Source organism: Myxine glutinosa, chromosome 3 (genome assembly GCF_964187855.1).
Source record: "Myxine glutinosa chromosome 3, kmMyxGlut1.1, whole genome shotgun sequence".
NCBI lineage: Eukaryota > Metazoa > Chordata > Myxini > Myxiniformes > Myxinidae > Myxine > Myxine glutinosa.
Window position 1 is genome coordinate 192,698,468 of NC_136263.1, and position 25,959 is coordinate 192,724,426.

The following is a 25,959-nucleotide window of genomic DNA, read 5'->3' on the forward strand; positions in this document are numbered from 1 at the left end:
TGGCGTGACGTCATACCCCCAGGACCGGTCGGACGGCCAGCTTAACAAGACAAGGGGATTACCCCACCCTTGCTAACGGGAGTGCCGTCCCCCGGATCCGTAACAAATGGTAGTCAGGAGTTGGGATCTGGAACCTGGGACTAAATGTATTTAGCCCAGATTTTGGACACCAATTGTGCTATTGGCCGTAACAATTGGTGTCTGGGCGTGGGATTTGACCCGAAGTGCGCTTAACGCACTGGAAATTACGAGCGGCCGAAATTGTAGTAAGATCTAAATTAAATCATGCCATGGATGATCAAGGCGGTCGGATGCCGGTGGGGGTAGAAGAAGAGGGTTTGGAGGTAACCCAGGACCCCAGGGATTGGGAGAGAGAGAGGAGGAGAGTGACGAGAATGTGGTAGAGGGGGTGTCAGGCGCACAAGATGGCGGCGCTTCACACGAGGTTAGAGGCGCACAAAATGGCACCTGACACGTGGCTGCGGCAGCCACGCCTGCGGTGCCGATGAACTGGGACCTATTCATGGTGCAAATGCAGGCCTTCATAGTCAAAACGGAGGGAATGGAAAGCAGAATGAGTGAGCAGAAGGGAAACCATATGAGGGAAATGAGGGCCGATAATGAGAAATTGGGAGGCTTAATTGGAGCAATGAGGGACGAAGCGAGGGGAACCAGTGACCAAATTGGGAAGTTAGACAGCAAATTGGAGGGTTTAGACAACAAATTTGAGGGTTTAGACAACAAATGTGAGGGATTCAACAGCAAATTGGGAGGAGTAGGAAACAAGTTAGGAAGCAAATTGGAGGGGTTCGGAAGCAGATTAGGGGACAAACTGGGGGGCATAATTGGCCAAGCCAAATAAATTAATGAGGGGTTGGCGAGGGGGCAAGCCACGTATGAGGAGAAGGAATTGGACAGGGAGGTTAACCGCAGGTTGAGCGAGGAGGTCGCGGGGGTGCGCGACGAGGTAAAGTGGGTTGAGAAGCGCGGGTTGAGAAGCGCGGGTTGAGCGAGGGGGAGCAAGCACAGGTAACTGGACCGGGGTAGAAATCGCGACCCGGGGTATGGGGAAGACCGCTGAGGTAGAGAAAAATTTAATAAAGCCAGCGGTCGTCGAGGAGAAAGAAATTAACAAATTGGTTATAGTTGAAATTGGGATTGAAGAGACGGCAGAGATAGGAATGGAATCGGAGGAGATGGATAATGTACAAAGTCTAAGCTCACACCTTGATGCCGTGCTTAACCCCAATAAAGATTTGCAGGTGTGAGAGCAGGGAGGAAGAAGAACCCCCAAGGTGAGACGGGCTGTGTATGGTGCGAAAAGGTTTTTCGGAAAAGTGTTTGGTGCGAGAGGGTTTGTCGCGCGATTGGGGTCGACATGGCACCCGGGCGTTTGTGGGAGGTCCGTGGTGCGTGGTGTGAGAAAGAATGGCGCGCGTGTAAGAAAAAAGTGTGCGTCAGAGAGTGAGTGTGTGACAGAGTATGGGAGTGATACCGGGTGCGAGAGCGAATGCACGTCGGAGGTTATGTGTGAAACAGAGTGTACGGAGTGCGACACGGAGAGTGAGTTGGTGGTGGAGCGGGTGCGAGAATGCACGCTTGGAATGGTTGAGTGTGCGAGAACGCACACCTGAGTTGGTTGTGGCGCGGGTGCGGGAGAGCACATTGAAGCGCGTGATTGGGTGTGCAGAAGAGTGCACACTCGTGGTGAGTGTTACTGAGGACGTAACGGGGGAAGAAAGGTGTGGAACGAAGTGTGTGAATGATGAGTGTGCGCAAGAAGGTGCGCGAGAGGTGTGGTGTGTACCAGGGTGTGCGAATGGAATGGATGCGCAAGAATGTGCATGAGAGTGTGTGGTGAGCGTTATGAGTAGACCGGAGTATGGAGCGAAAGAGAACGCACGAGCGAGTACGGTGGTGGAATTGACGAAGTGCATGGGATGTATGAGCAACGAACGGAACGAGTGGTGTGAGAATGCAAAGCGAGCATCGACATTAAACGGAGCAGCGGTTAGACCGACGTTTAACCGACGCGAGCTCTCGGTCCGTGCCAGGCGGTGGGTATTGCAGGAGCCGGCGGGGATCGGTGCAGCGTCGCTTCTCTTCGGAGCGTCGTGCACGATCCGGGCCGGGGCCCGCCCCGCACGGTCGAGTCCGGGCTTTGCCGGGCAAGGCGACCGGCCCGGTTCGAGGGCAAATAGGAGGGATCGGAACGGCGCCCCCTTGTGGTGGCGGCGTTCCACCCGGGCAAGGTTGGCCCATCGTGCTTGGGAGCGAGAGGCCCTGCGTAGGCATGGCGCTTTAAACCTCGGCCCAACGCAACCTCCTCCCCTGAACCGAATGCCGGACGGACTCAACCTGCAGGCGACCAAACCACCCGAATTCGTTGCTCGGCTTTGCAAAGCCGAGTTTTAATGATGTAACGACGCACCGAGAGGCTCAAGTGAGTGGACTGTGAAGATGATAGTGTTTCGATTCGAAATTGGGAATAGGGAATATGATTGGCAAATGGGATTGGCAAATTTGATGGGTAAAAATGATTGGCAGTAAAGATTGGCAAATTTTGATTGGCAGGAATTGGATGGGCAAAAGATGATAAGGGGAGATGCCCGATGTGGAGGAATGGCAACTCTGCCATCCCTCACACTGCCGGGCACATGAGCTATAGATTATGGGGTTTGGCAGTGTAAGCTCGCCGTGGGCGGGTTAGGATAAATGGATTAGGAACCTAGAAAAATGACCATAGGTGACATGAGAATTAAGTAGCGACATGTACCTGTAGTGGGGACGTAGAATAGATTAGGTGGATTATAACGACGTGGTATGTGCAATAGTGTAAGGGATGACTGGGGATGCACTAAGTTAGAAGGGCACCAGGTAGATCAGATGATGCAGTGTGTTTGTGGGTTTTTTGAATGAGGCATTGCGTATGGAAGTTTTTGCTGGTGAGCATGTTGAAATGAGGAATTGAGGGGCAATGCTCGGGAAAGATGTGTGTGTGAGCGTGGGAAAATCTGAGTGCCTGAGGCAATGGTTTGGAGAATTGAAAGTGTATTGAGCAGCGTATGGTGAAAAGTGTGAGGTGATTGTGCATTGTATTGAGCGAATGGTCCTGGAGGAAGGAGGGTGCAGGGAGCACCAGGTGTGATGGAACAGGTGTGCAAGTGAACAGGTGTGCAAGTGAACAGGTGTATGGAGAATGGTTGTGTGAAATAGCTAGTATGGAATTGAGTATGGAATGGATGGTGTGGAGTGAGTAGTGTGGAAAACATAGAGTGGAGTGGTTGGTGCGAAAGGAGTGGATGGGGAAGATGGACCCCTTTCACGAATACCCGGGGAGGGTAGTTTCAGAGTTATGTAGAGGGTATAGGTAAATTGTGGTTGGATATTGGCATCTGTGGTGCGTGTGGTAGAATGGTATTTGGATGGGTGCATTAGTGACGTGGAAATGGCTGGGCGTGTGGCCCGTTAGTGTGTATGGTTAAATGGGCACTCCGCCACTGTGAGGATGTCGGCCAGGTGAGGCCGCAGGTGGGCTCTGGGAGCCGGTAGAGTTGTTCGGTGGGGCCCGAGAATCCGGAGGACGGATCCGGGTAGCCCAGTGCCAGAGAGGGCACCGAGTGGGGAGAGCGCCAGAGGGCCTTCCCCAGGTAGATAGGTTAGGGTAAGGAGCAGGTAAGCTCGGAGGCAACTACAGTGGCGGAGGTGTGCAGGTGAGCGGACCTGCTGGGAGAGCCACACGACCCAGCCCGGAAATTGTGTGAGGGCACAGGGAGTAGAATCGGGGGAGTGAGACCCCAAATTGATGAGCACCACAGTTTGGTCAATGGGAGTTCGGTTCTTAAAACCACATAGTGTAAGACGGCCAATGGTTTGGCAGGGAAAGACCCCGGGTAGAGTAAAAGTGTTAAAGTCACTTAGAGGATAGTTAGGATGGAAAGCTCCTCGCACAATCTACATCCATTCACCTGGGGTGACATAACTCCACACCATACCATGGTTTTGTTATTTTTTGCTGCAAATGTTTTGGGATGTAAGACGCATCATGACGTGGGGGTGACATTGTGCTGGTTGCTCCATCTCTTCCTCCTTATGAGGAATTGATGACGAATTTGAATTGATGGCAAATTTGGTTATAGGGATTGTGAACCAATTTGGTATAAGGGGAGATATGGGGAAGACAAGACGATAGTGACGAATTTGTAAATGTGTAAATTGTTGTGTAAATATGGGGTAAGGGCAAGGGTAGAGTAGGTGACAGGGGGGGGGGGGGGGGGGGGAGGTGGCGTACGTTAGGGACGAGCTTTTTTCGCTCGCTCTCCAGGCGCACCTCACTTTGCATTGCCTTTATTGATGTGTACCCTTGCACCCTTACCCATCGCTGACTCTGCTTTGACTTCCTCCCCACCCATGCAACGTGCTCTCTGGGCACTGAGGGAGAGCGTGCGGGAGCCGCATCTGTGTGCCCGAGCCGCCGCTGCCAGCTGCCTGGATCGATGCACCACCTTATGGACCACACGTTTGTGGCTAAGCACCACACCCATATGGACCACGGTACTGTGGCCGAGCACCACTGATGGACCCCACGTGTTGGGGCCTGGCCCCTCTGCTGGGACCGGCCACGATGGCCCAGGAAAGTTGCTTGTGGACCACGGTGAGGTGGCCCCTTTTGCCCTACAGGTGGACCACCCATAGTTCGCCCCTGTGGGCCCCAAATAAAAATGGACGCGTTTTGCGCCTTTTTATTATATTGCAAATAGGCAGCAAGCCAAAAGAAAGGACAACACCAGGAAGAGACATCGGCCAGCAGAGGGAGCAGCAAGAAAAACAAGACCATCAGTTTGTTTTTTTATTGTGTGTGTGCAATGTAGCACTGGATGGTGCTTGATGGTGCTTATTGGTGCTTGCATGCTTGGGGATGCATTGCAATATCAATTCTGCATCCCCGGGCATGTGGAGGTGGTGTATCGGTGCAGTGCATGCTTTTCCTCCCTCCCGCAGGATTCTTTTTGTTTCCCAGAAATGACAGGTCCTGGGTTTGCCGTTTTGTAAATAGTCAAAATAATGTCACTTGTAATTAATGCTCCCCACCGTAAATGTGTAGTTTGAGAATAATTCCGCAATTCGGTTAATTGTGGGTGCGAATCTGTTAGGCAGGATGCAACGTGGCAGGGGGACATACTTAATTGTGTTTAAAATTGTCGCACTCAGGGTAAGGTTAATAGTAGAGGGGATTACACCTGAGTGTCACATTAAGTTAAAGTTATTTTCGGCCCGGGACGTACCGTGAGGAATGAGGGTGCTGTGTTACTGTTTTTAGAACCTTCACATGTAAATTTTGTAGTAAATTCCCTTATAAATGACCCCTGTGTACATGTCCCCTTAATTGGCTGTTAATTAAAGATTGCACCTTAGTTCGTCCATGTACAACACGTAGGACACCTTAGGACCTCTCTATAGTTATGTCATTATTATGTGTTCCAGGTAAGGCTGTGTTTCCAATAGTTGACTCTATGTTGCATCAATCAAATAAGATAGGTCCCTTTCAGTGCCCCAAACCTCTCTTCAAAGTGCCAGTAAGGCGGCGTTCATCGCCGTTGCATTGGGCTGTTTTCGGCGGCGTTCGTCACCGTTGCATTGGGCTGTTTTCTGCGGCAATCGCCGCCGTTGCATTGGGCTGTTTCGTTGGCATCACCACGCCCCAAAACTCCATTGCACACGAGGCCAAGATCGGAGAAGAAGGGGGGAGGAGCCACCGGATCACGGGCGTGGCACAACCTCGCCATCAAAGGTAGAGTCAGAGAGCCCTTGCCAACCAACCATCGCTGAGGTGAGCCCACCGGTAGGCGTGTCAGCGGGGCCGGCGGCTTGATACGGCCAAGGCCAATAAAAGGGACTGCGAGGGACTGCTTATGCAGATGAGTGAGGAGAGGCGATCAGATAAGAAGGAAGAGGCACTCGGCGAGTTCACTTGAAGATGAGAAGGGGGTCACGCATCGCGAGCGAATGGTGTTGAGAGAACGCATTGAGCGACTGAAGAGCGCATTGTTCGCGGGAATTGAACTGTTCGCTTATTACGTACGCGGCTGAGCCGCGAGGGTAACCGCCAAAGCCAGCCTACCGTTGCCCTGTGATAGTCCCGCACACGCCAAACGACATGCGGAGAGCTCCTGCCGTGTGGTTCATCTGCTTCGCGGTGCGAGTTGGGGACTGGAGAATGAGCTACCTGGACGCCATACCTGAACCATCTCCTCCAGCCATTCCTGCCTGCAATTCCCTATTCGTGTGAGTCTGTCTGTATTGTCCTGTGGGTTTAAGGGTGTAGTACTGGTGAACTTTCCAATATGCCTCTTTTTAAAAAAAACTATGTTTTTACGGTTTAGATTCATACGTATTGTATAAACACATTCAGTATTTCCTTTAAAATATCTAATGTTATCTTTACATGCAATTTACAAGAAATATAATATTTTGCATGAAATTTGTTATAACTTTAATTTGCATCATTCTTTTGGGCTGAAATTTGGACAGGATATTCAGAATATCACTTCCTTTAAAATGATGAAGGCTTTTGTTTATAGGAGTAGCCATTGTGGATTTATTGAAGGACAACCAAGTTTTATCTGGTAATTGGCATAATTAGCTAATTAGTGAACATTTGACATAATTTCACAAAATCCTCTCATCAGGTAGTAGAGTAAGACATGTATAATACATGTACCAAGTTTTGTGTGAAAAGAATGACAGGTGACATAGAAGATAGAAGTAGAAATGTGTTCTTTGTTTTTCCTTGTTTTTTATTGACGGTCTAATTTATGCAAATTATATGCATGTAATATGACAAAGAAGCGTTGAAACTGGTCTGAGTTAAAGCCAAGATTATATCTTTCAAGAAAAACTGAAAATTAGATATTAACTTGACTTTGTTTTTGTGTAAAGGCCTCTCAAAGGTACCTATGTAGTTTTCTCAATTTTTCACCAGTACTACACCCTTAAGTAAGACTGTTTAAGGATTTGCGCTGTGTCTTCTTCTTCTTCTGTATATTGCTTTCGTTCCTTCTCTTTCTTTGGTTTTGTATAGTAATTAATAAATACCTGTTCCTCCTCTTACTTTGGTTTCTTTCTCGTCCGATCGTCTTCGTGTTTTCCCTATTGAGTACCGATGGCGCGATTTCGGCAGAACCGCTTATAATCGGGTTTAGTCCCTTGTTAACGGCCCGTGTCGCAGCTCGCTTCGCTCGGCGCAATGCATCTATTACGCTGCGGCCCGGGCGGGAGTATTTCCTCGCGTACCGGAAGGCGCTGGTACTTAGATCATCGGAAGAATTGGCCTACTACCCTATTCAGCGCTGACCGGGCGTGACGTCATACCCCAGGACCGGTCGGACGGCCAGCTTAACAAGACAAGGTGATTACCCCCCCCCCCCCCCCCACACACTTGCTAACGGGAGTGCCGTCCCCCGGATCCATAACAATATATATATATATATATATATATATATATATATATATATATATATATATGAAAAAAACAAAGACCCACTCACGTCTCTAACATGTGAATGGAGGAAATAACCAATCAGCTCTCACCTAATCAATTACCCCAGGTAGCTAGGATTACATAAACTAGGGCATGCCCGTACAAAATTATATCCCCCCCCTCTATTTACATGAAATGGTTTGGTCCATTCGCAAAGCCAAAGCGAACGGCTTGCGAGTACGGTGACAATCCCCCCCCTCTATTTACATGAAATGGTTTGGTCCAAAGCGAACGGCTTGCGAGTACGGTGACAATCCCCCCCCTCTATTTACATGAAATGGTTTGGTCCAAAGCGAACGGCTTGCGAGTACGGTGACAATCCCCCCCCTCTATTTACATGAAATGGTTTGGTCCAAAGCGAACGGCTTGCGGAGTTTGGTAAAGAAATCGCCATAGCTCGGTAACTACTTGTCCGATTAATTTAAAACCTTGAAAAGGCACATCCTCGGGTCCCCAGCAATATACCTGGCAAGTTTCAAGTATATTGGACCGGTAGTTGTCGAGAAACAGCGGTCGCATACACACAGACATACACACAGACACACACACAGACACACACACAGAGATTACTGGAATTATAGATAGATGAATTGACCCCTCTTATGCTCTTCCAGCCGACAAAATCTGACCAACTGCAACCATGAAAGGCTACACAAGGTAAGCCCTTTGCTGTTTCAAACTCTTCCCAGAGTCCCTCCACAGCTGTAACGGCATTGACACATAGCACACACAAGAGAAACCCAATGCTACACCCTCCCTCAGCTGCTGGACTGGTTTCATCATTTATTGGTGAGTCATCAGCAGCAGCGTAGATGGAAACGCTTACCATCAAGGCTCCAAAACACGTGCCATGTGAAAACTTCGAGCAATCAACCTATCTGTGGCTCATCGGCTTCAAGGTTATCAGCCACAAAGATTACGCCCCTCGTGACCCCCCGGACCCATAACAATCTACAAGCATGTGCACACAAACACAATAAGCTTGTGTAAAAAAATACATGGGAGTAATGAGACATGTGGGTAACCATGTGCATTCATAGACAGCTGCAAATGGAAACAACAATGAAAAAAACCACCTAAATGTTTTCTTTTTTTAATCACACTGTGCTTTCATGTTGGAGATCATGATTAATTGTCCAATAATAAATCCAAAACCATTATCAATCTCCAATTAATGGATTGTTCTTACCCAGAGAAAGGTCCAAAAGGCCTGGTTGGGTCGAACCTGGCGCCTGGAGGTACAGCGCCTGGTGGTAGACCAGTGTTCGGCCCAGGGCCACGGTAGGGACGTCCTGAACGGAAGGGATCTACGAGCATTCCTCCACGGCCAAACCTACACAAAAAAACTGTTTATACAAGGTATTATATCACCATGATAATGTACACCGCTTTGTGTGCATCACGAAGGACGGATATAAATAGGAAAGGGTCTTAATCGTGATGGCTTGTGTCATACTGCATTCTCACACATGTAGAATAATGGATAGGAATCAACCAAACATTGTTTGAAATATGCATGCCACTGTGGGAACCAATAAGCTGACACTTCATAACCCATCGTAAGTGTTAACCCATCGGCGCAAAAGAGGGAGACACAAGGTTTATATAGGGTGGGAGCTCGTCAGAGGTGCGTGTGTTGGAGTTATGCCGGAGATCAGGGTGCGCATTGGGTGGGAGAGGACAGCTGAGAGAAGTAAAAGTGTAAAATAAACTGAAGAGGAAAATGAGGAGAGGTGAGATAGCTAAAATGAAATAAAAGGGGAACAAGTACAGATACATTCAAAGTACACCGCCCCCATGCCAAATAAATAAATAACATCCTCTAGCGCGGCATTGCCGGGGCGCCTTCGACACCTGGCAATACCGCAGTGCAGCTTATCGAGAGTGCATTGGGAGGGACAGGTGTACAATAATTGGTTGATTAATTGCATAATTAAAATCAATAAATAATATTCATAAAATAATTTCTTAATAAATTGGCTAATAGCATACCTCAACCACCAGTGTTTCATCCAAAGCTGGATCTTTTTAAAAATTAAATAAATATGTCTTTAATCGGGGGAAAAAATAATTAATTGATTAATCAATAAATAACAAATTAATTGATTAGTCAATAAATCAAAATATCCTTTATAGCCACATCACTTGGTCACTGCCATGTCCGAATATCAGCTTGTGGGCACAAAAGGTGCCTGAGATTTTGCCCAGATGAGAAAGAAAATAAATAAGTTATTAATAATGAAAATAAATAAATAATCAATTGGCTAATAGAACAGCGAAACCACCACCGTTTCATCCGAATCTGTAACTTTAAAAATATGAATCAAGTCATTAATCGAATAACGAAATAATTAATTGATTAATTGATGAATGAGTAAATCAAAAATACCCTTTACAGCCAAATAACTTGGTCATTGTCATGTCCAAATATCAGCTTCCCAGCTCAAATGGTGTCCGAGATATCACACAGACGAAAAGGAAATAAATAAGTACTTAATTAAATCGATAAGATGAAATGTAAGATCGATATCGATAAATCGATAAGATGAAAATCGATAAGGTGCAAGAAGAAATGCGGGCAAGGGGGTTATAACAAGGGGAGATGCAGAAAATAGGGTAAATGGAGAAGATTGTCATGGGGCCCGCAAGGCTAACCCCCGCTCTCGCAGGGAAAATGGCCTTAAAATGCCTGTTGCTGTTGTTAATTAATCGATAATAATAATTAATTGACTAATTAATTAATTGATCAAAAAATAAAAACACTGTTTTTGCCAGAGACATAACCTCCGCCCCCCCCCCCCCCACCCCCAAAAAAGGTTGCACTTGATCCAGCAAATTGTCCATTTCATCAAGATCAAAATTGACAAACTTGATCAAAGCTCAGGTCAATAGGATGAAAAGTGATGATTTTAAATGAAAATTGATGATTTTAGAAGTTTGACCTAGAGTTGACCTTTGACCTTTTGACCTCAAAAATAGATGGTTTCCCAATTTAGTGATTCAATATACAAATGCTGTTCAATTTTCAAGTCAATCGGATTAAAAATGGCGATTTTAGAAATTGGCACTCCAGATGACCTTTGACCTTTGACGTCAAAATCAATAGGCTTCTCAATTGTGACGACCTCAACAACTTGGTGAAGTTTCGTGAAGATCAGTTGAAAATTGTGACCTGTAGGCGACTGACATACAGACAAACAGACAGAATAACGCACAAGACCAATCAATATACTTGAAAACTCTTCGATTTTGCAAGTAACAAATAAAACAACAACAACACAACAACATGCATTTTAAGGCCATTTTCCCTGCTAGAGCGGGGGTTAGCCTTGCGGTCCCCATGACAATCTTCTCCATTTTGCCCTATTTTCTGCATCTCCCCTTGTTAACCCCCTTGCCCGCATTTCTTCTTCCACCACCTTTAGCCAAGTCTTTCTCGGTCTTCCCCGTCCTCTACTTCCTTCTACATTCATTTCCATCACTCTTCTCAACCAGTCACTTTCATCCTTCCTCAACACATGACCAAACCATCTCAACCTGTTTCTCTTCACAGCATCAATCACAGGCTCTATTCCCATCACCTTTCGCAATTCATCATTTGTTTCATCATTCATCTTCCTCTCTCTCAACGATACTCCACACATCCACAGAACGATTCGCATTTCCACCCTTTCGAGCCTTTGTTGCTGCTTTACGTTCATTACCCATGTCTCGCTCCCATAAATCATAACACTTCTCATACATGCAGCATACACCTTTCCCTTCAGCATCAACGACACTCTCCTCCTCATCAGCATGCCACTCAGTTCCCGAAACTTCTTCCATGCACATCTCACTCGAGCAACCGTTGCCAAGTCTGATACACCTCCATTCAGCATGTCTCCGAGGTAGCAAAATGTTTTCACACCTTCCAGCTTCACGCCGTCTCCAAGATCCAACTCAACATTTCCTCCATGTGCAGCTCCCTCTGTGCACACCTTACAATTCAATGTAGCTACCACACTGGTTAATGACCCTCTCAGACCACTACATTTTTAATGAACCCACTCAGCGCACATTGTACATTGAATGGAGTTCACTCCGACACCCTTCCTGCACACAGCACACGGCCACTTCCCAGTTCTTTCCACCTCACCACAAGCTTTACCACTTGCCATCACCTTCGTCTTTCCGATATTCACCTTCAGACCTTTTGTCTCCATACATTCCTTCCACTTGTTCATCTTTTCCTTCAGTCCATCAATACTTTCCGCAATCAACACCAGATCATCTGCATACAACAACTCCCAGGCTAAACCCTCCTTTACGTTCTGAGCCAGCACCTCCATCACAGCTACAAATAGTAGTTGACTTAGTCCCGACCCCTGATGCACTCCCACCTTCACCTCAAACTCACCACTGTTCCCGTCCTTCGTCCTTACAGCTGTGCGCGCTCTTTTGTACATTGCCTTCACTACTCTGATCAACCATTCCTCCACTCCTAACTTCCTCAATGCCCATGTCACTACTTTGCGTGGAATCCTATCGAATGCTTTCTCCAGGTCAACAAACCCAAGAAACAACTTCTTCCTCTTCTCCATGTATTTCTCCTGCAACTGCCTTTCAATAAAAAGCGCGTCTGTCGTTCCTCTTCCTGGCATAAATCCAAACTGCATTTCGTCGATCTTCACTTTCTTCCTTATCCTCGTCTCCAACACCCTTTCCAATACCTTCATTTCAGATGGTGATTCAGATGGCATTTCATGCTCCAATAACTTTATCGCTCGATACGAGCCACAGTCCAGAGGGTCACCTTTCCCCTTGTATAGAGGGACGAGGGTACTCCGTTCACAATCCACTGGAATGCGGCCTTCTTTCACCACCAGATTACAGATCTCTGTCATTCTCTTCACACCCCAACTTCCTGCCGCCTTCAACATATCTCCCACAACTCCCGTCGCCCTCCCGCTTTTCTACTCTTCATTGCTTTTATCGCTTCCTCAACTTCCTTCTCAGTTATCTTCTCTGCCGGTCCTAAAACTGGGTTACTCTCTATGTTGCCATCCCATTCATTCTCTGCATTCATCAGCATTTCCATACATCTCTTCCATCTTCCTTTAATTCCATCTGGGTCCACAACGATTTGTCCCTCTTCATCCTTAAAGCAACTCACCCCCATCACATCACACCTCTCTTTCGCTATCTGCTTTGCAATCCTGAATACCGCTCTCTGACCCTCTTCCGAATCCAAGCGTTCTCCAAACATTTTCCTGCATGCCTCCTGTGCCTTTGCTACCTCTTTCTTTGCAGCCTTCTTGGCTGCCTTATAACTTTCATGCTCTGCTTTTTCTGCCCCCGTACCCTTCGCCTTCTGCCACTCCTTGAACTTCTTCCTCTTCTCGTCAATCCTCTTTCCAACTTCATCATCCCACCACCATGTTTCCGAGTTCCTCGGTGGTCCTTTTGTCCATCCACATACCTCACCAACGGCTCCCAACAGACTATCTTTCATTGACATCCAACCACTTTCAAGCTCAACCACATCATCCTCTACCCTACTCAGCCTCTTTTAATGTCTCCCTGACTGTCACCTCTTTCAGGTGTTGTTCAGGTTCAGGTTTCAGGAGCCTGGTGTTCGCTTAATGGTTAGGGTGCCGGCTTGGGATCCTAGGATCCTGGGTTCAAATCCCGGTCGATCGCTGAATTAACGCCAGGTGGATTGACTCAGCCTGTCATCCTTCCGAAGTCGGCAAATTGAGTACCAGTTCACTGGTAATTCCCTGTGTGTCGCAAGAGTCGACTAACAGGGTTGGTGGCAGGAAGGGCATCCGGCCGTAAAACATTGCTTCAAAAAGGGGACCATGGTGCCCGAAAAAGGCCAACCCCTGCTCTGCAGGGAAAAATGGCCTCTAAAGGTGGTTCTAAAGGTGGTTTCTTACTGTCACCTCTTTCAACCTCCACAGGCACACCTTCATTCTCGATTGGTACTTCACCCGCCGAGCTCTCCTCGCACCTTTCACCCTTATGTCGCAGACAACCAAATGGTGCTGTGAAACAGCCTCCTCCCCCGGGATCACCTTGGTGTCCCGGAGGTGCCCCCTATCTCGCCTACGCACCATCAGGTAGTCAATGGTTGTCGTCGACCCACTTGACGTGTATGTAACAAGCTTATTATCCTCTTTCTGGAACTGAGTATTACAAATCTACAAATCAGCTCCATCAGCAAACTCCAAAATCCTTTCGCCTTCTCCATTTCTCATCATATCCGTAACCCCCATGAACTCCCTCAAAACCATCCATACTCCTTCCCACATGTCCATTTAGGTCTCCTCGTACCACAACAACTTCCTCATCTTTCACGTTTTCCATCAGCTTCTCTATTGCACACCAGAACTTGTCCTTCTCTTCATCGCTCCGACCAACCTGCGGAGCATATCCCGAGATGACGTTCACCAAGAGCTTTCCAATCATCATTTTCACCATCATCAACCTATCACTCACTCTAGTCACACTCACCACACTGTCTACAAACTCCTCAGAAAACAGGACACCAACACCATTCACGCCTTCCGGGCACCCTTGCCACACAAACTTGTATTTCTGTCCCTGCCTACCCTTCACCATTCTCACACCACTTCCCTTCCATCTCGTCTCTTGCACACAATATATGTCCACTCATCTTCTGACCAATACTTCCACCACTTCTCCTGATCTCCCTGTCATTGTCCCTACATTCCATGTCCCAAACCTCAGAAAGCGATCTCCACTTCGGGCATCAGACGTTTCGTCGTCATAAATGGTGATTTCCACCCTTGCTTCGATCGGGTTCCCCACCTTGAGTTTTGACGAGAGGGAGTGAGGTCCCCCACCGGGTACTTCGGGCTGTACCCTGCCCATATGTAGTTGTAATTGTCATGGTTCTCTTTTTGAGGCAATGTTTTTCTGGCTGGATGCCCTTCCTGACACCAACCCTTTTAGTCGCCTCTTACGACACACGCAGGGATACGGTGTACCTATTCTAAACTGGGGTACACACCGGGAAAGTAAGTAAAAACAAGAAAAACCGGGAAAGTAAAGTAACAAACAAACAAGAAAACAAACAACCGGAGTGAAAACCAAGTACTCCCTTTCAGCACGTGTCATCGCCGGGCCCCCTTCGGTGCCCGGTGATGACGTCATGCAGTGCCTGGAGATGGAATAGGAAAGGAGTGGTGTACAAGAACAAAGTAGGATAAAGAATGAAAAGTTATAAAAGACATGTTGTTCATGTCAATTTTTGTTGTTCTTGTGAGGAGCCACCATGCCAATCCTGGAGATGGAATGGGAAAGGAGTGGTGTACAAAAACAAAGTACGATAAAGAATGAAAAGTTATAAAAGACATGTTGTTCATGTCAATTTTTGTTGTTCTTGTGAGGAGCCACCATGCCAATCGTGGAGATGGAATGGGAAAGGAGTGGTGTACAAAAACAAAGTAGGATAAAGAATGAAAAGTTATAAAAGACATGCTGTTCATGTCAATTTTTGTTGTTCTTGTGAGGAGCCACCATGCCAATCCTGGAGATGGAATGGGAAAGGAGTGGTGTACAAAAACAAAGTAGGATAAAGAATGAAAAGTTATAAAAGACATGCTGTTCATGTCAATTTTTGTTGTTCTTGTGAGGAGCCACCATGCCAATCCTGGAGATGGAATGGGAAAGGAGTGGTGTACAAAAACAAAGTAGGATAAAGAATGAAAAGTTATAAAAGACATGCTGTTCATGTCAATTTTTGTTGTTCTTGTGAGGAGCTACCATGCCAATCCTGGAGATGGAATGGGAAAGGAGTGGTGTACAAAAACAAAGTAGGATAAAGATTGAATAATTATAAAAGACAGGCTGTTCATGTCAATTTTTGTTGTTCTTGTGGGGAGCTACCATACCAATCCTGAAGATGAGGTTTGTTCTTTACCATTTAGACATTGATTGGAAGAAGAAGAAAAAAAACCACCAGAGAGTGCCATACATGAGTAATTGCCTGGGGAGATTGAAATGTTGAGCAAACTGTAGGCCAGGAGAAATCTATGTTGTTGGTTCGTATATCGAGCGAGTGTTCATGTTAGCGATCACCCAATCTTCACCCGGTTTCCCCAATTTAAATGTTCTTGCAGAGAGTGCACGTCATTCCAGAGATGATATTCACAGAGGTGAAGTCTCGGTGGTCCGTGACTTTGATACTGCATTTCAGTGCTGATATCAAGTGGTTTTCTTGACGAAAGAGCAGGTGTTACAGCAACTTTATGAACAATTAAATGTTTTTCTGATGGCAGGTCAGGGGATAATGGTGCTTTATCGAGGGAATTTCTCAAAGTTGTTGTCGGGTCAAAACATTTGTTTTCAAACAGCTTGGTGTCAAGATCATTCTGTGAAAGATTGAAGTTTTTTGAGGTGAAGGTTGATGGTGAAGGTATGTCAATGCGAATGGGATCACCATCTGGCTGTTGGTGCCGCTACAATGCACCGGCCTCAATGGAAGTGGGAAAGGCACGCACAGTGAAGAACTTACAGATCTCATTTGATTTTTTTATTTGAGGTCAGAATCATCGCTGCACATATGTCGGAGTGTGAGAAATTGGGAATATGGAATTGAAGTTTGATGTGAGAGGAGTGGGAGGATGAATATAGAAAGTATCTGTGTGGATCTACATCTTTGTAATGGACAGTCATGGCAAGTCTGTTGTCTTTGACTGAAACATTATTGTCGATAAAGGTGACAAGAGATGCTGCTCCAAGTGAAATTGAGGGGGCAAGGGGAAGGAGACAAGAGATATGCGCGCGTGCACACGCACACAGCAATGTGCAGGTCCTTTTTGTGGAGAGCTCTGCATAGTATGTATAATAATGTTAAGTCAAAAGGACAACTTGCCACGTACATATAAATTATATAGAAACAACAAAAGTACAGGATGTCAGAACAACCTACCCAAACGGGTCCAAATCTGCACCTCCCACTTCAAATGGTGGAATACCTGGCCTGGTTACGGAAGGGGAGAAGGGAACAAAGGAAAGGTTAATCTTCAATCTACTCATTTTCTGGGTACAACTTGACTCACGAATTGGGTTTTTTTGTATAATTCTCCATATGAGGAAATTACCTTTACATTTGTTAATGTGCACACAAAGAACTTGGATTTGTTCAGCCATATAATGATTTTGGCATTCCTCATTTCAGAAGAGCCACAGCAATACATTCAAACGTGCCTAAAGTTCAGTCTTTTATATAAAGTGATGGGTAGTTTTAAACATATTTATTCCCTTTCTACTTTGCTTCAGTCACAGCTACACCTACTGTGCGATGTACCATACTCTGTTGCAGAGCATCGGTGCTGCTGAAGCAGTTTCTTGGCAAGGGTTATGCTGTTGCCTTCCCAGCAGTATTCAGGGCAGGAATTTGGAATTTGGCCATGTGCACTGGCACCTACTACTCTTAGCGAGCTCGCCTACTCTTAGCGAAGGACACCATGGATCTTTAACGTCCACCAACTAATGCCGGCGGATGGGACGCCCCGTTTAACGTCCTTCCGAGGGACGCATCGATGAATCACGCTGCCTGTGAAACACCGGGATGATAATTTATAGCTGGGTCAGGAATCCAACCCAGGCTAGATGGTTTAGAGGTGAGACTGTAGCTATATATTCCAAAAATAGAATGAGTGGAATCACATAAATCTATTTAACTTACAGGCCAGGCTGCTGTGAGCCACGTGGATGTTGCAGAGGAACCCTTAGATCAACATCGCGTTCACTCCCAGAACACCTCCCCTTTGACTTGCCGCCATCCCTTTGCATTCCCTCCATATTCAAAGGTACCATCAAGTTCTTCTGCACCAAGCTGCGAAGCTCCGTTTGATTCTTGAATGTCCTACGTGAAATCAAATCAAGATAGCCACATAAAATTGAGGTCACATTTATCAGATCAATGTCATTGTATTTTTTTTTTAAAGAAAGAAACACTTCACTCTCAAAGTCACGATAAAAGTCACAAATATACAAACTAATAAACAACGGTACACTATAAAATGTCAAAACATGCAGCAGTACTTCTCAGTGTCCTCAAAATCTCCTTCACTGATGTAATCTTCCAGTTTGATTGTAGCATCAACGACTTGTTCAGTCTTCATGTCCTTCGGGAGATAAGTGAATAAAACTATTTAGAACTTGATTAACAAAATAAATTCTGAGTGCTTAGTTTTCTAGCATATCCAAAACATGAAAATAAATTCTGAAAATGTCATACTTTTATTTACTAGAATAACTAGATGAACTAGACTGGTACTCGGTGGAGCGCATACCTCCGCCAGGCTGAACAGTTTACGTTTTGTATCCCACCGATAGGCCGGATCTGGATCCAAACCTTAACCAAAACATAATCGGCTCGTTTTTGTCACCGACCTAACTCGTCCACCAAGTTTTGTCATAATCCGTCCACAACTTTTCGAAATATCATCGTTTTTGGTCCTATCTCTCAATGGTGAAGAATCACTTAAAAATTAAATAATTCTCGTATCCGATTCCATATTCAGATCTTTACCAAAATCGAATCGATTCGTCCTTGTCAGACACCCAACCTGTCCACAAAGTGTCGTCCGAATCCGTCCATAACTTTTTGAGATATCCGGCTCACAGACAGCCAGACAGACAAGGGTGAAAACATCACCTCCGTAGAAGTGGAAACATAACTCGAGGTGGAAAGCGTACAGGCCAAGCTTTCAAGTGGTCCTACTCAAATTAGAATTAGTCAGTGCCCATAAGATCACCATTTCAACAATCGGAACTGCAAATGCAAGGAATAAAAAAAAAAAATCCAACTTCCATGTTTACACAACCACAACATCACTGCAAGGAAAAGGTACTATTGCTAACCTTGAAAGATTTACCACCATAAGCGATTTCCTTCGGTCATCACAATTATACAAAATTGATGCCCATCCCTCCCTCTGCCGAGTAAGGGAATTGGGGGAGTGTGGCACGTGATTGGACGCGATTTTCCATCCAACCTTAACCATATGTTTCAAGGATCAATCACGTGGCCACACATGGTTTTCTTTTGGCATGCCTATACGTACCCGGTGACCCTCATGCGTGTTTTTTATGGAGACTTTGGACTGACAAACTCATGTCCAAATGTTATCCAAAACTTTTCTTACTTTTCCATGAACCTCAATTATGTAAACGCATTTTATTTTTTTTCAAAATGGACAATCAGCACAAACAAACTCCGATAAAATACATGAAAATTCCCATTAACAACAAAAAAAAATTCAATACTGAAAATCAACATGACACCGAACATGAGAAGATACTTTGTTTTCTATGTCTAGATTTGGAGAGGAGGTTCATTTATGCTTCTGCGCAGAACGTGATAAAAATAATAAAACTAACAACAGTTCAGTAGCTACTTACGAGAACATTTATAATTGCGTTCCCATCAACCACCAACATTTTCATGAGCAGAGCTTTGCGCTCATCGGGACTCTTGTATCGAAGCGTGTAGACGTCGCTGCTGTTGGAATTCCAGTCTCTTGGGAGCTTTTCACTCTTGACATCCGTTGCGCTGTCACTCTGAGAGCATACACGATGTATTCAAATAACACACAAGAAATCGGAATATACAAAATGGATGTCTGCACACACTTACGGGAGAGCAGAACCTACATTGCGTGTTCGTCCCTTACCACCAAAGTGTCAACAATGTCAGGGCGACATGTCATGAAGGGTGCATAAACTTAATGCTTGCTCTGTGTTCCAAGTTCTACTTGATTTGCCTCTAGATTTCCAAAATGGAGGGTTACAAGTGTAAAGCCCAAGATGAAGGCAATTACCTACAACTCATCAAGGAAATCTGAACACGAGAAATAGGGATCTGAAGAAAATCTTCAACTCTTTGCTTGGCACACCTGAGCTCCTATCCACCTACAAGGCCTTCATGCACAGCTTGATTGAGTACTGCTCTTCCCTCTGGGCTGGCTCGCCTGCCTCACATCTTGCTCAGCTTGACAATGTATAAACCAAGGCCTTCAAGATCGTTGGAATCTCCTGCGCTGAAACCGAGTCGATGGGCCTATCCCTTCACCATCACAGACAGGTCAGTGGTCTCTCTGTCTTCTCCTGCCTCCTTCTTTTTTTTTTCTTTTTTTTTGTACACAAGATCGAGGCTCGTGAAAGAGCTAACATTAATCACACAAAACAAATAATAAGGGGAGCGGTAGACAAGATGGGGAGAGAGGGGGAAGGACACAAACACAACATTTGAGAGCAGGGACATCGAGAGAAATGTGGGAGGGAGAGGGCTTGGGGGGAGGTGGGAGGTGTATAAAACACACGGACACTGCAAGGACTTCCAGGAAAGAAGTTGGAATTTCAAAAAAGTGGATCTTGGGTGAATTAGCAGGGGTAGAAAAGATCAAGGTTTTTTGGATGGGGGAAGATAAGAGATGGTGGTGAACAGCTGTTTTAAAGACCTGGAGGGAGGAGTGGGATTGAAGGGAGTGGGGGAGTTTGTTCCAGAGGTGGGAGAAAAGAGGAATGAAAGAGTGAAGGTGAGCAGAGAGTCTTGATTGTGGCAGTTTAACCATAAGAGGGTTGCTGGCAGATCTTGTGCGACCTGTAGGAATATATGGGGGACAGAGCACATTGAGAGCTGGGGGAGCAAGGCCGGAGAGGAGTCGGTAGAAGACAGAAAGACCACCAACCTGCCTGCGGTGAGTGAGTGAAAGGCCCTCGGAGTTAGCTTCATCGCAGGAGATTCCAATGATTCTGAAAGCTTTGGTTTCAACAGCGTGAAGCCGAGCTAGGTGTGAGGCAGAAGCACCGGCCCAGAGGGGAGAACAGTATTCCATTGAGCTGCGGATGAAAGCCTTGTATGTGGTGAGGAGCTCGGGTGTGCCAAGGAAGGACTTTGCACGAGGGAGGATGCCCAGTCGGTGACTGGCTTTGGAGGCCAGCTTAGAAATGTGGTTTTCCCAGGAAAGACCATGGCAGATAGTGAGACCCAAAAGCTTGAGCGACAGAACTTCTTGGAGAGGATTGTTGAGAAAGTAGATGGGAGGGTTGTCCAGCCGGTCTTTTCGGAGAGACATCGTAAGAGTGTGAGATTTGTCAGGATTGAAAGACATGTTCCACTTGTTTGACCAGTCTGTGATTTTGTCCAGGTCTGCAGAGAGTGAGGACGCTGCAGACTGCCAATCTGAGGGATGAGGAATGGAGCGGCAGAGAGTGGAGTCATCACTCATCAGCAAAGGGATAAGGAGGATTTTCCAGAGAGTCGGAGAGATCATTGATGAAGACCAGAAAAAGCACAGGGCCCAGAACACTGCCTTGGCGAACTCCAGCCTGAACAGGAAGGGGAGATGAGAGAAATCCATTCAGGGCCACACGTTGACTACGACCAGAGAGGAAGTCCGCAAGCCATGCATGGAGATTTCCATGGATACCACAGGAAGAGAGTTTGGTGAGCAGAGCTGGGTGCCAGACCGTATCGAAGGCACGTGATATGTCAAGGGAGACAGTCTGATTTCCTGTTTGGCATTGACGACCTCCATCCATTGTTGAGACAGCAGAAGCAGCATGTCCAGAGTAGAATGACCTGGTCTGAATCCAAATTGATGATCGGAGATCAAGCCATTGGAGAAGAGGAAGGATTTCATATCCGAAGCAATGATGGATTCCGTGACTTTGCTGATAATTGGGAGCAGGCTGATTGGTCTGTAGTTGCAAGGGTCTGTTTTTGCACCTTTTTTGTGTAAAGCGGTGATGTTGGCTGATTTCCAAGATGATGGCAGATGACCTTGAGCAAAAGAGAGGGTGAAGAGAACAGAGAGAGCGGTTGAGATAGAGCGGTAGAGCAGGATTTTAGGACGCGTGGGCTGATTCCGTCTGGTCCAGTTGCAGAATCAGTCGAGGTTTGACAAAAACTTCTCCACCTTGTCAGGAGGAAAGGACACAGAGTCCAGGAGCAGTTGGGTTCGACTGGGTAAGGTGGGAACAGAGAGAGATGGGTTTGGGACACAAGATTTTGAGGTAAACAGAGTTGAGGCATTCGGCTTTGTCACGTGCGGTGTCAACTGTGTAGCCATTTGAGGTAAGGGAGGGGATGGAAGGGGAACCAGAAACGGATTTGACCAGAAGCCACCAGGATTTGGAGGAAGGAGACAGGTTTGAGAGTTCATTCTTGAGTGTGGAGAGATAGTGTTTCCTGGCACTCCTGAGGGTAGACACACACTTGTTCCGAGCTTGGTGGAAGGAACTGAGATTGCCTTCAGTTGGATTTGCCTTCCAAGAGGCAAAGGCAAGTTGTTTCAGGGCAACTGCCTCACCACAAGATTCAGTGTACCATGGACGGGAGGAAGGGTAAGACAACTGAAGATGAGATGGGATAAATCTGTGCATGAGAGAGAGCAGTTTGCTTTGGAAGAATTCCAAGGAAGAATTGATGTCAGAGGCAGTAGAGATGGGAGAGCAGTCCAGGATGATGGATGATGGATTATTGATGGCTGCTTGAAGACCGTGCCAGTCTGCCTGAGTGAAAAGCCAGACTCGTTGACGCTGAGGAGGCTCTCTGAGAATAACCAGAGAGATGTCCACTTTAACAAGGAAATGATCAGAAGAACCGATTGGAGCAGGAGAAGAGCAGCAGACATTTGCAGGGAAGTTTGTCATAACCAAGACCAAGTTTGTTTTAACCTTTCTGGTCTTGCACCCTCTGCTCGTTCCGTGCTTTGTCTACCTCGGGTTTCTACATGGTGCATAAGGTCAGCCAACAATGCTCTTCAAAAGAAACTCCCAAAATCCAGACTCTCTGCTCACCTCCTCTCAACATTCTCTTCAATCTCATTCTTCCCTACTTACTCTTCAAGACAGCCATCTACATCACTCCGATCCAAAAACATGCTCTTTTCTACCCCTGTTAACCCCCCTACTAACGCCCCCACTCCCAAGCCTACCTCCTTCCAAATTTCTAATTCTTCTTTCCTGAAAATTTGTTTCTGTATCCATAATATCCACCCCTCTCCTAGCCCTCAATCCTCCTCACACTCCTCATTTGTCCAAATCTCTCTCTATTTTCTGCTGTTCCTTGTGTTCTGTTACTTGTCTTGACTTTGTATACAAAAAGCCTCTCATAATAGCGCGTCCGCAACCTTAGATGTGTCCAAATATTAACTTACATTGTCAGACATTAATCACCAATTGTGAAACATCACTGGAATAACATTGACATAAGGAAATACCAGAGATTGCATTTATCCACATTAAATCAAATCCCTCCAGGCAGTATACTAACCCGCCCTGAACAAACAAATAATATGTGAAAATACTGTATTAACTTATAGTCAGGGCCCTTAGGGATATTTTGGGGCCGTTTGGTTCAAATTCTTACAAAAGCACCAAATTTGGCCCAGATGTTGCCCATGCCATACTCTTTCGATTTTTGACGGGCGCCCCCCCCGACGGCCCCATATTGGTGAAATACTAAATGGCCGCCACCCGGATTAGAGGAAAATCAGTTAAATAACCAAAAGGGTTGGAATCATGTGTGATACCACTTTTCAGGGGTTTTCGAGGTCGAGGAATCCAATTATGATGTTATTTTGATGATTCGAGGTCAAGGTCAACCCTCAAGGTCATCTTAAAGGTCATTTTTGAGTCAAACACGTCGGTTTTTGAGTTTTTTGTCAAGATTTACGCGAGGTTCACCATTTTATGTTTCTGGGTTGGGTAATCGAACTCTGACCTTATTTTTGACAATTAGAGGAAATATGTACATGTCTATTTCCTAATTTTCAGGCATATGCAGTTCATCAGTCTAATTACAAAGGTACGGATTTTGATGTTTTATGAACTGTATGCCATATCCTTGTGTTTAATTTTGGTGCGATCATGATCCGGGTTCATGTATACATGATTGTATACATGTCATAAATATGACGTCGTAGGTCATGTGACCTGGCGGCCATATTGGATTTTATGAAAACCTTAAAAATGGATCCCTGCCTTCATTTTTCGATCGATTCATTTTGAACTTTGACCACTTATAGTACGCCATGTGATTGGATGCATATCCTAATTATGACGTCATAGGTCAGGTGACATGGCGGGATGGACCGGTATGGTCCCCAGATCATACCGCCCTTGGCGCCCGTCAAAAATCGAAAGAGTACGGCATGGGCAACATCTGCGCCAAATTTGATGCTTTTGGAAGAATTTGAACCAAAATATCCCTAAGGGCCCTGACTATTAGGAAATCAATGTGAAATGAAGAACTAGGCTTATTAATGAGGGGTAGAGTCGTTCTTAGAGCTCTGATAAAGGGTTAACGGCCAAAACGACAGCTTCTTCTTCCTTCCCACAGTGGTTAGCTTACCTTGAATTCAAAATCCTGTTGACTCCATCCATGTGAATAATGAAGCAGATTTAATTTCCTATTTTACTAGATGCATCATCAGCTACCAGTCTGAATTAACGATCAAGATTTGTGTTTCATATTGCATATCGAAAAGACTGAAATGAAAAATACGCACATGCAAATACAATGTTGTGGCGGACACAAAAGCCCACTGGCGTGGTGACATCATTCCGCGCACCAAGTGGGCGGTGGCCACGCACCAGGGGTAGGCGTGGCCTCATGATATACACCGGGCGCCCAGCCCGGAGAGTACAGTGTTACAGTGAGCTCTTACAATAAAGACGTTTATATGTTACCGCTTGTCCGCTTCCTCCTTGCTCACAAGCAGCGCGCGTAACGCCGCGCTTTACTGGTGACCCTCGACGTTGGATCTGCCGGAGCGATCCTTCCACACGCGACGCCATCGCCATGGCCGACTTCGTCAAACTTCCGGAATTTTGGGAGGCTCAGGCCGAAGTCTGGTTCGTCCAGGCCGAAGCCCAATTTCAGCTTCGGCGCCTCACCGGCGATGACACGCGCTATTGCCACGTCGTCGCCTCCCTCGGGCCCGGCACGGCCGCTCGAGTTGTGTCCGTCCTTCGCCACCCACCGAACGGCCACAAGTACGAGGCACTCAAGCGGCTACTCCTAGCCACGTTCGGCCTCACGGACGACGCACGGGCCGACCGCCTCCTGGATCTCCCCGAGCTCGGTGAGACGCGCCCGTCGGTCCGAATGGACCATATGCTGTCACTGTTGGGCGACGAAGCCCCCGGTTCGCTATTCCGGGCGCTTTTCCGGCGCCAACTTCCAGCGCAGGTCCGCCTCGCGTTGGCCGGGACCGAGCTAACGGAACCCCGAGCATTGGCGGCCGAGGCGGACAGGTACTTCGCCGCTTCGGACACGCGGGCGAGCGTCGGCGTGGCCGTCACGGCCCTCGAGGCTGATGTTCAGCAGCATGTTCCACAGCATCAGCTTCTACAGCATACGCAGCATGCTGATACGCACCTCGTGAACGCCGCCACGCCCCGCCCACCGCCGCGGCGAAAACCGCCACCGCGGGGAAACCCGCCAACTACACCGGCCTGGCGGAGCCAGCCGCGCTCCTCCAGCTCCACCACCTGGTGCTGGTTCCACGCCAAGTTCGGCCACGAAGCTCGGCGGTGTCATTCGCCGTGCTCCTTCAACGGGTCGGGAAACGCCCGGGCCGGCGCTCAATAGTGGCGATGAGCGCCGGCCGTTCGAGCAGCCTGCTGTTCATAACGGACACCTTCTCCGGGCGCCGTTACCTGTGCGACACAGGAGCGCAGGTGAGTGTCATTCCCGCCGGCACGTCAGACAAGCACGCCGCGGGTGGGGGCCCCGCGCTGCTTGCCGCGAACGGGACGCCCATCCGTACGTACGGAAAACGCTGCCTCTCTCTGCGGTTTGGAGGGCAGATTTTCCGATGGACGTTCGTCACCGCCGACGTGCCCATGGCACTGCTTGGCGCGGACTTCCTGTGCGCTAATGGGCTCCTGGTCGACGTCAAGCGCAGATGTCTTGTCCAGGCCGAGACGTTCAGCTCGCTCGCTTGTGCGTTGCCCAGCTCAACGAGCGGCTTGCCAAGCGGCTTGCCGAACGGTTCGGTTCCGGCCACGTTGGTCTGTACGCTTCTGGCAGCGGACGCATTCACCCGCCTCCTCGCCGGCTTCCCGGCCCTCACGCGGCCCACCTTCTCGGCGGGGGCCGTCAAGCACGGGGTGGCCCATCACATCCCCACCGTCGGGCCACCGGTCTACGCCCGGGCACGCCGCCTCGAGCCGACGAAGCTGGCGGTGGCAAAAGCGGCGTTCGCTACCCTGGAGCGACTCGGCATCGTGCGGCGCTCAGAGAGCGCTTGGGCGTCGCCGCTGCACATCGTGCCGAAGCCCGGCGGGGGATGACGACCGTGCGGGGACTATCGCCGTCTCAATGACGCCACGACTCCCGACCGCTACCCCGTCCCCCACATTCAGGACTTTTCCGCCCGTTTGGCGGGCAG

At 47.3% G+C, this 25,959-nt stretch overlaps 1 protein-coding gene across 1 annotated transcript in view; it reads right to left on the bottom strand.

Moving 5' to 3' along the window:
* PSMF1 (proteasome inhibitor subunit 1) overlaps window positions 1-25,959 on the bottom strand; it is a 52,060-nt gene that overhangs the window by 16,996 nt on the left and 9,105 nt on the right. The window contains exons 3-7 of the mRNA XM_068109605.2: window positions 18,959-19,117; window positions 17,597-17,679; window positions 17,238-17,417; window positions 16,479-16,529; window positions 8,730-8,873 (exon numbers count right to left, since the gene is read on the bottom strand). Of these exons, the coding sequence (XP_067965706.1) occupies window positions 8,730-8,873; window positions 16,479-16,529; window positions 17,238-17,417; window positions 17,597-17,679; window positions 18,959-19,117 (617 nt within the window). The remainder of the gene's footprint in view (window positions 1-8,729; window positions 8,874-16,478; window positions 16,530-17,237; window positions 17,418-17,596; window positions 17,680-18,958; window positions 19,118-25,959) is intronic.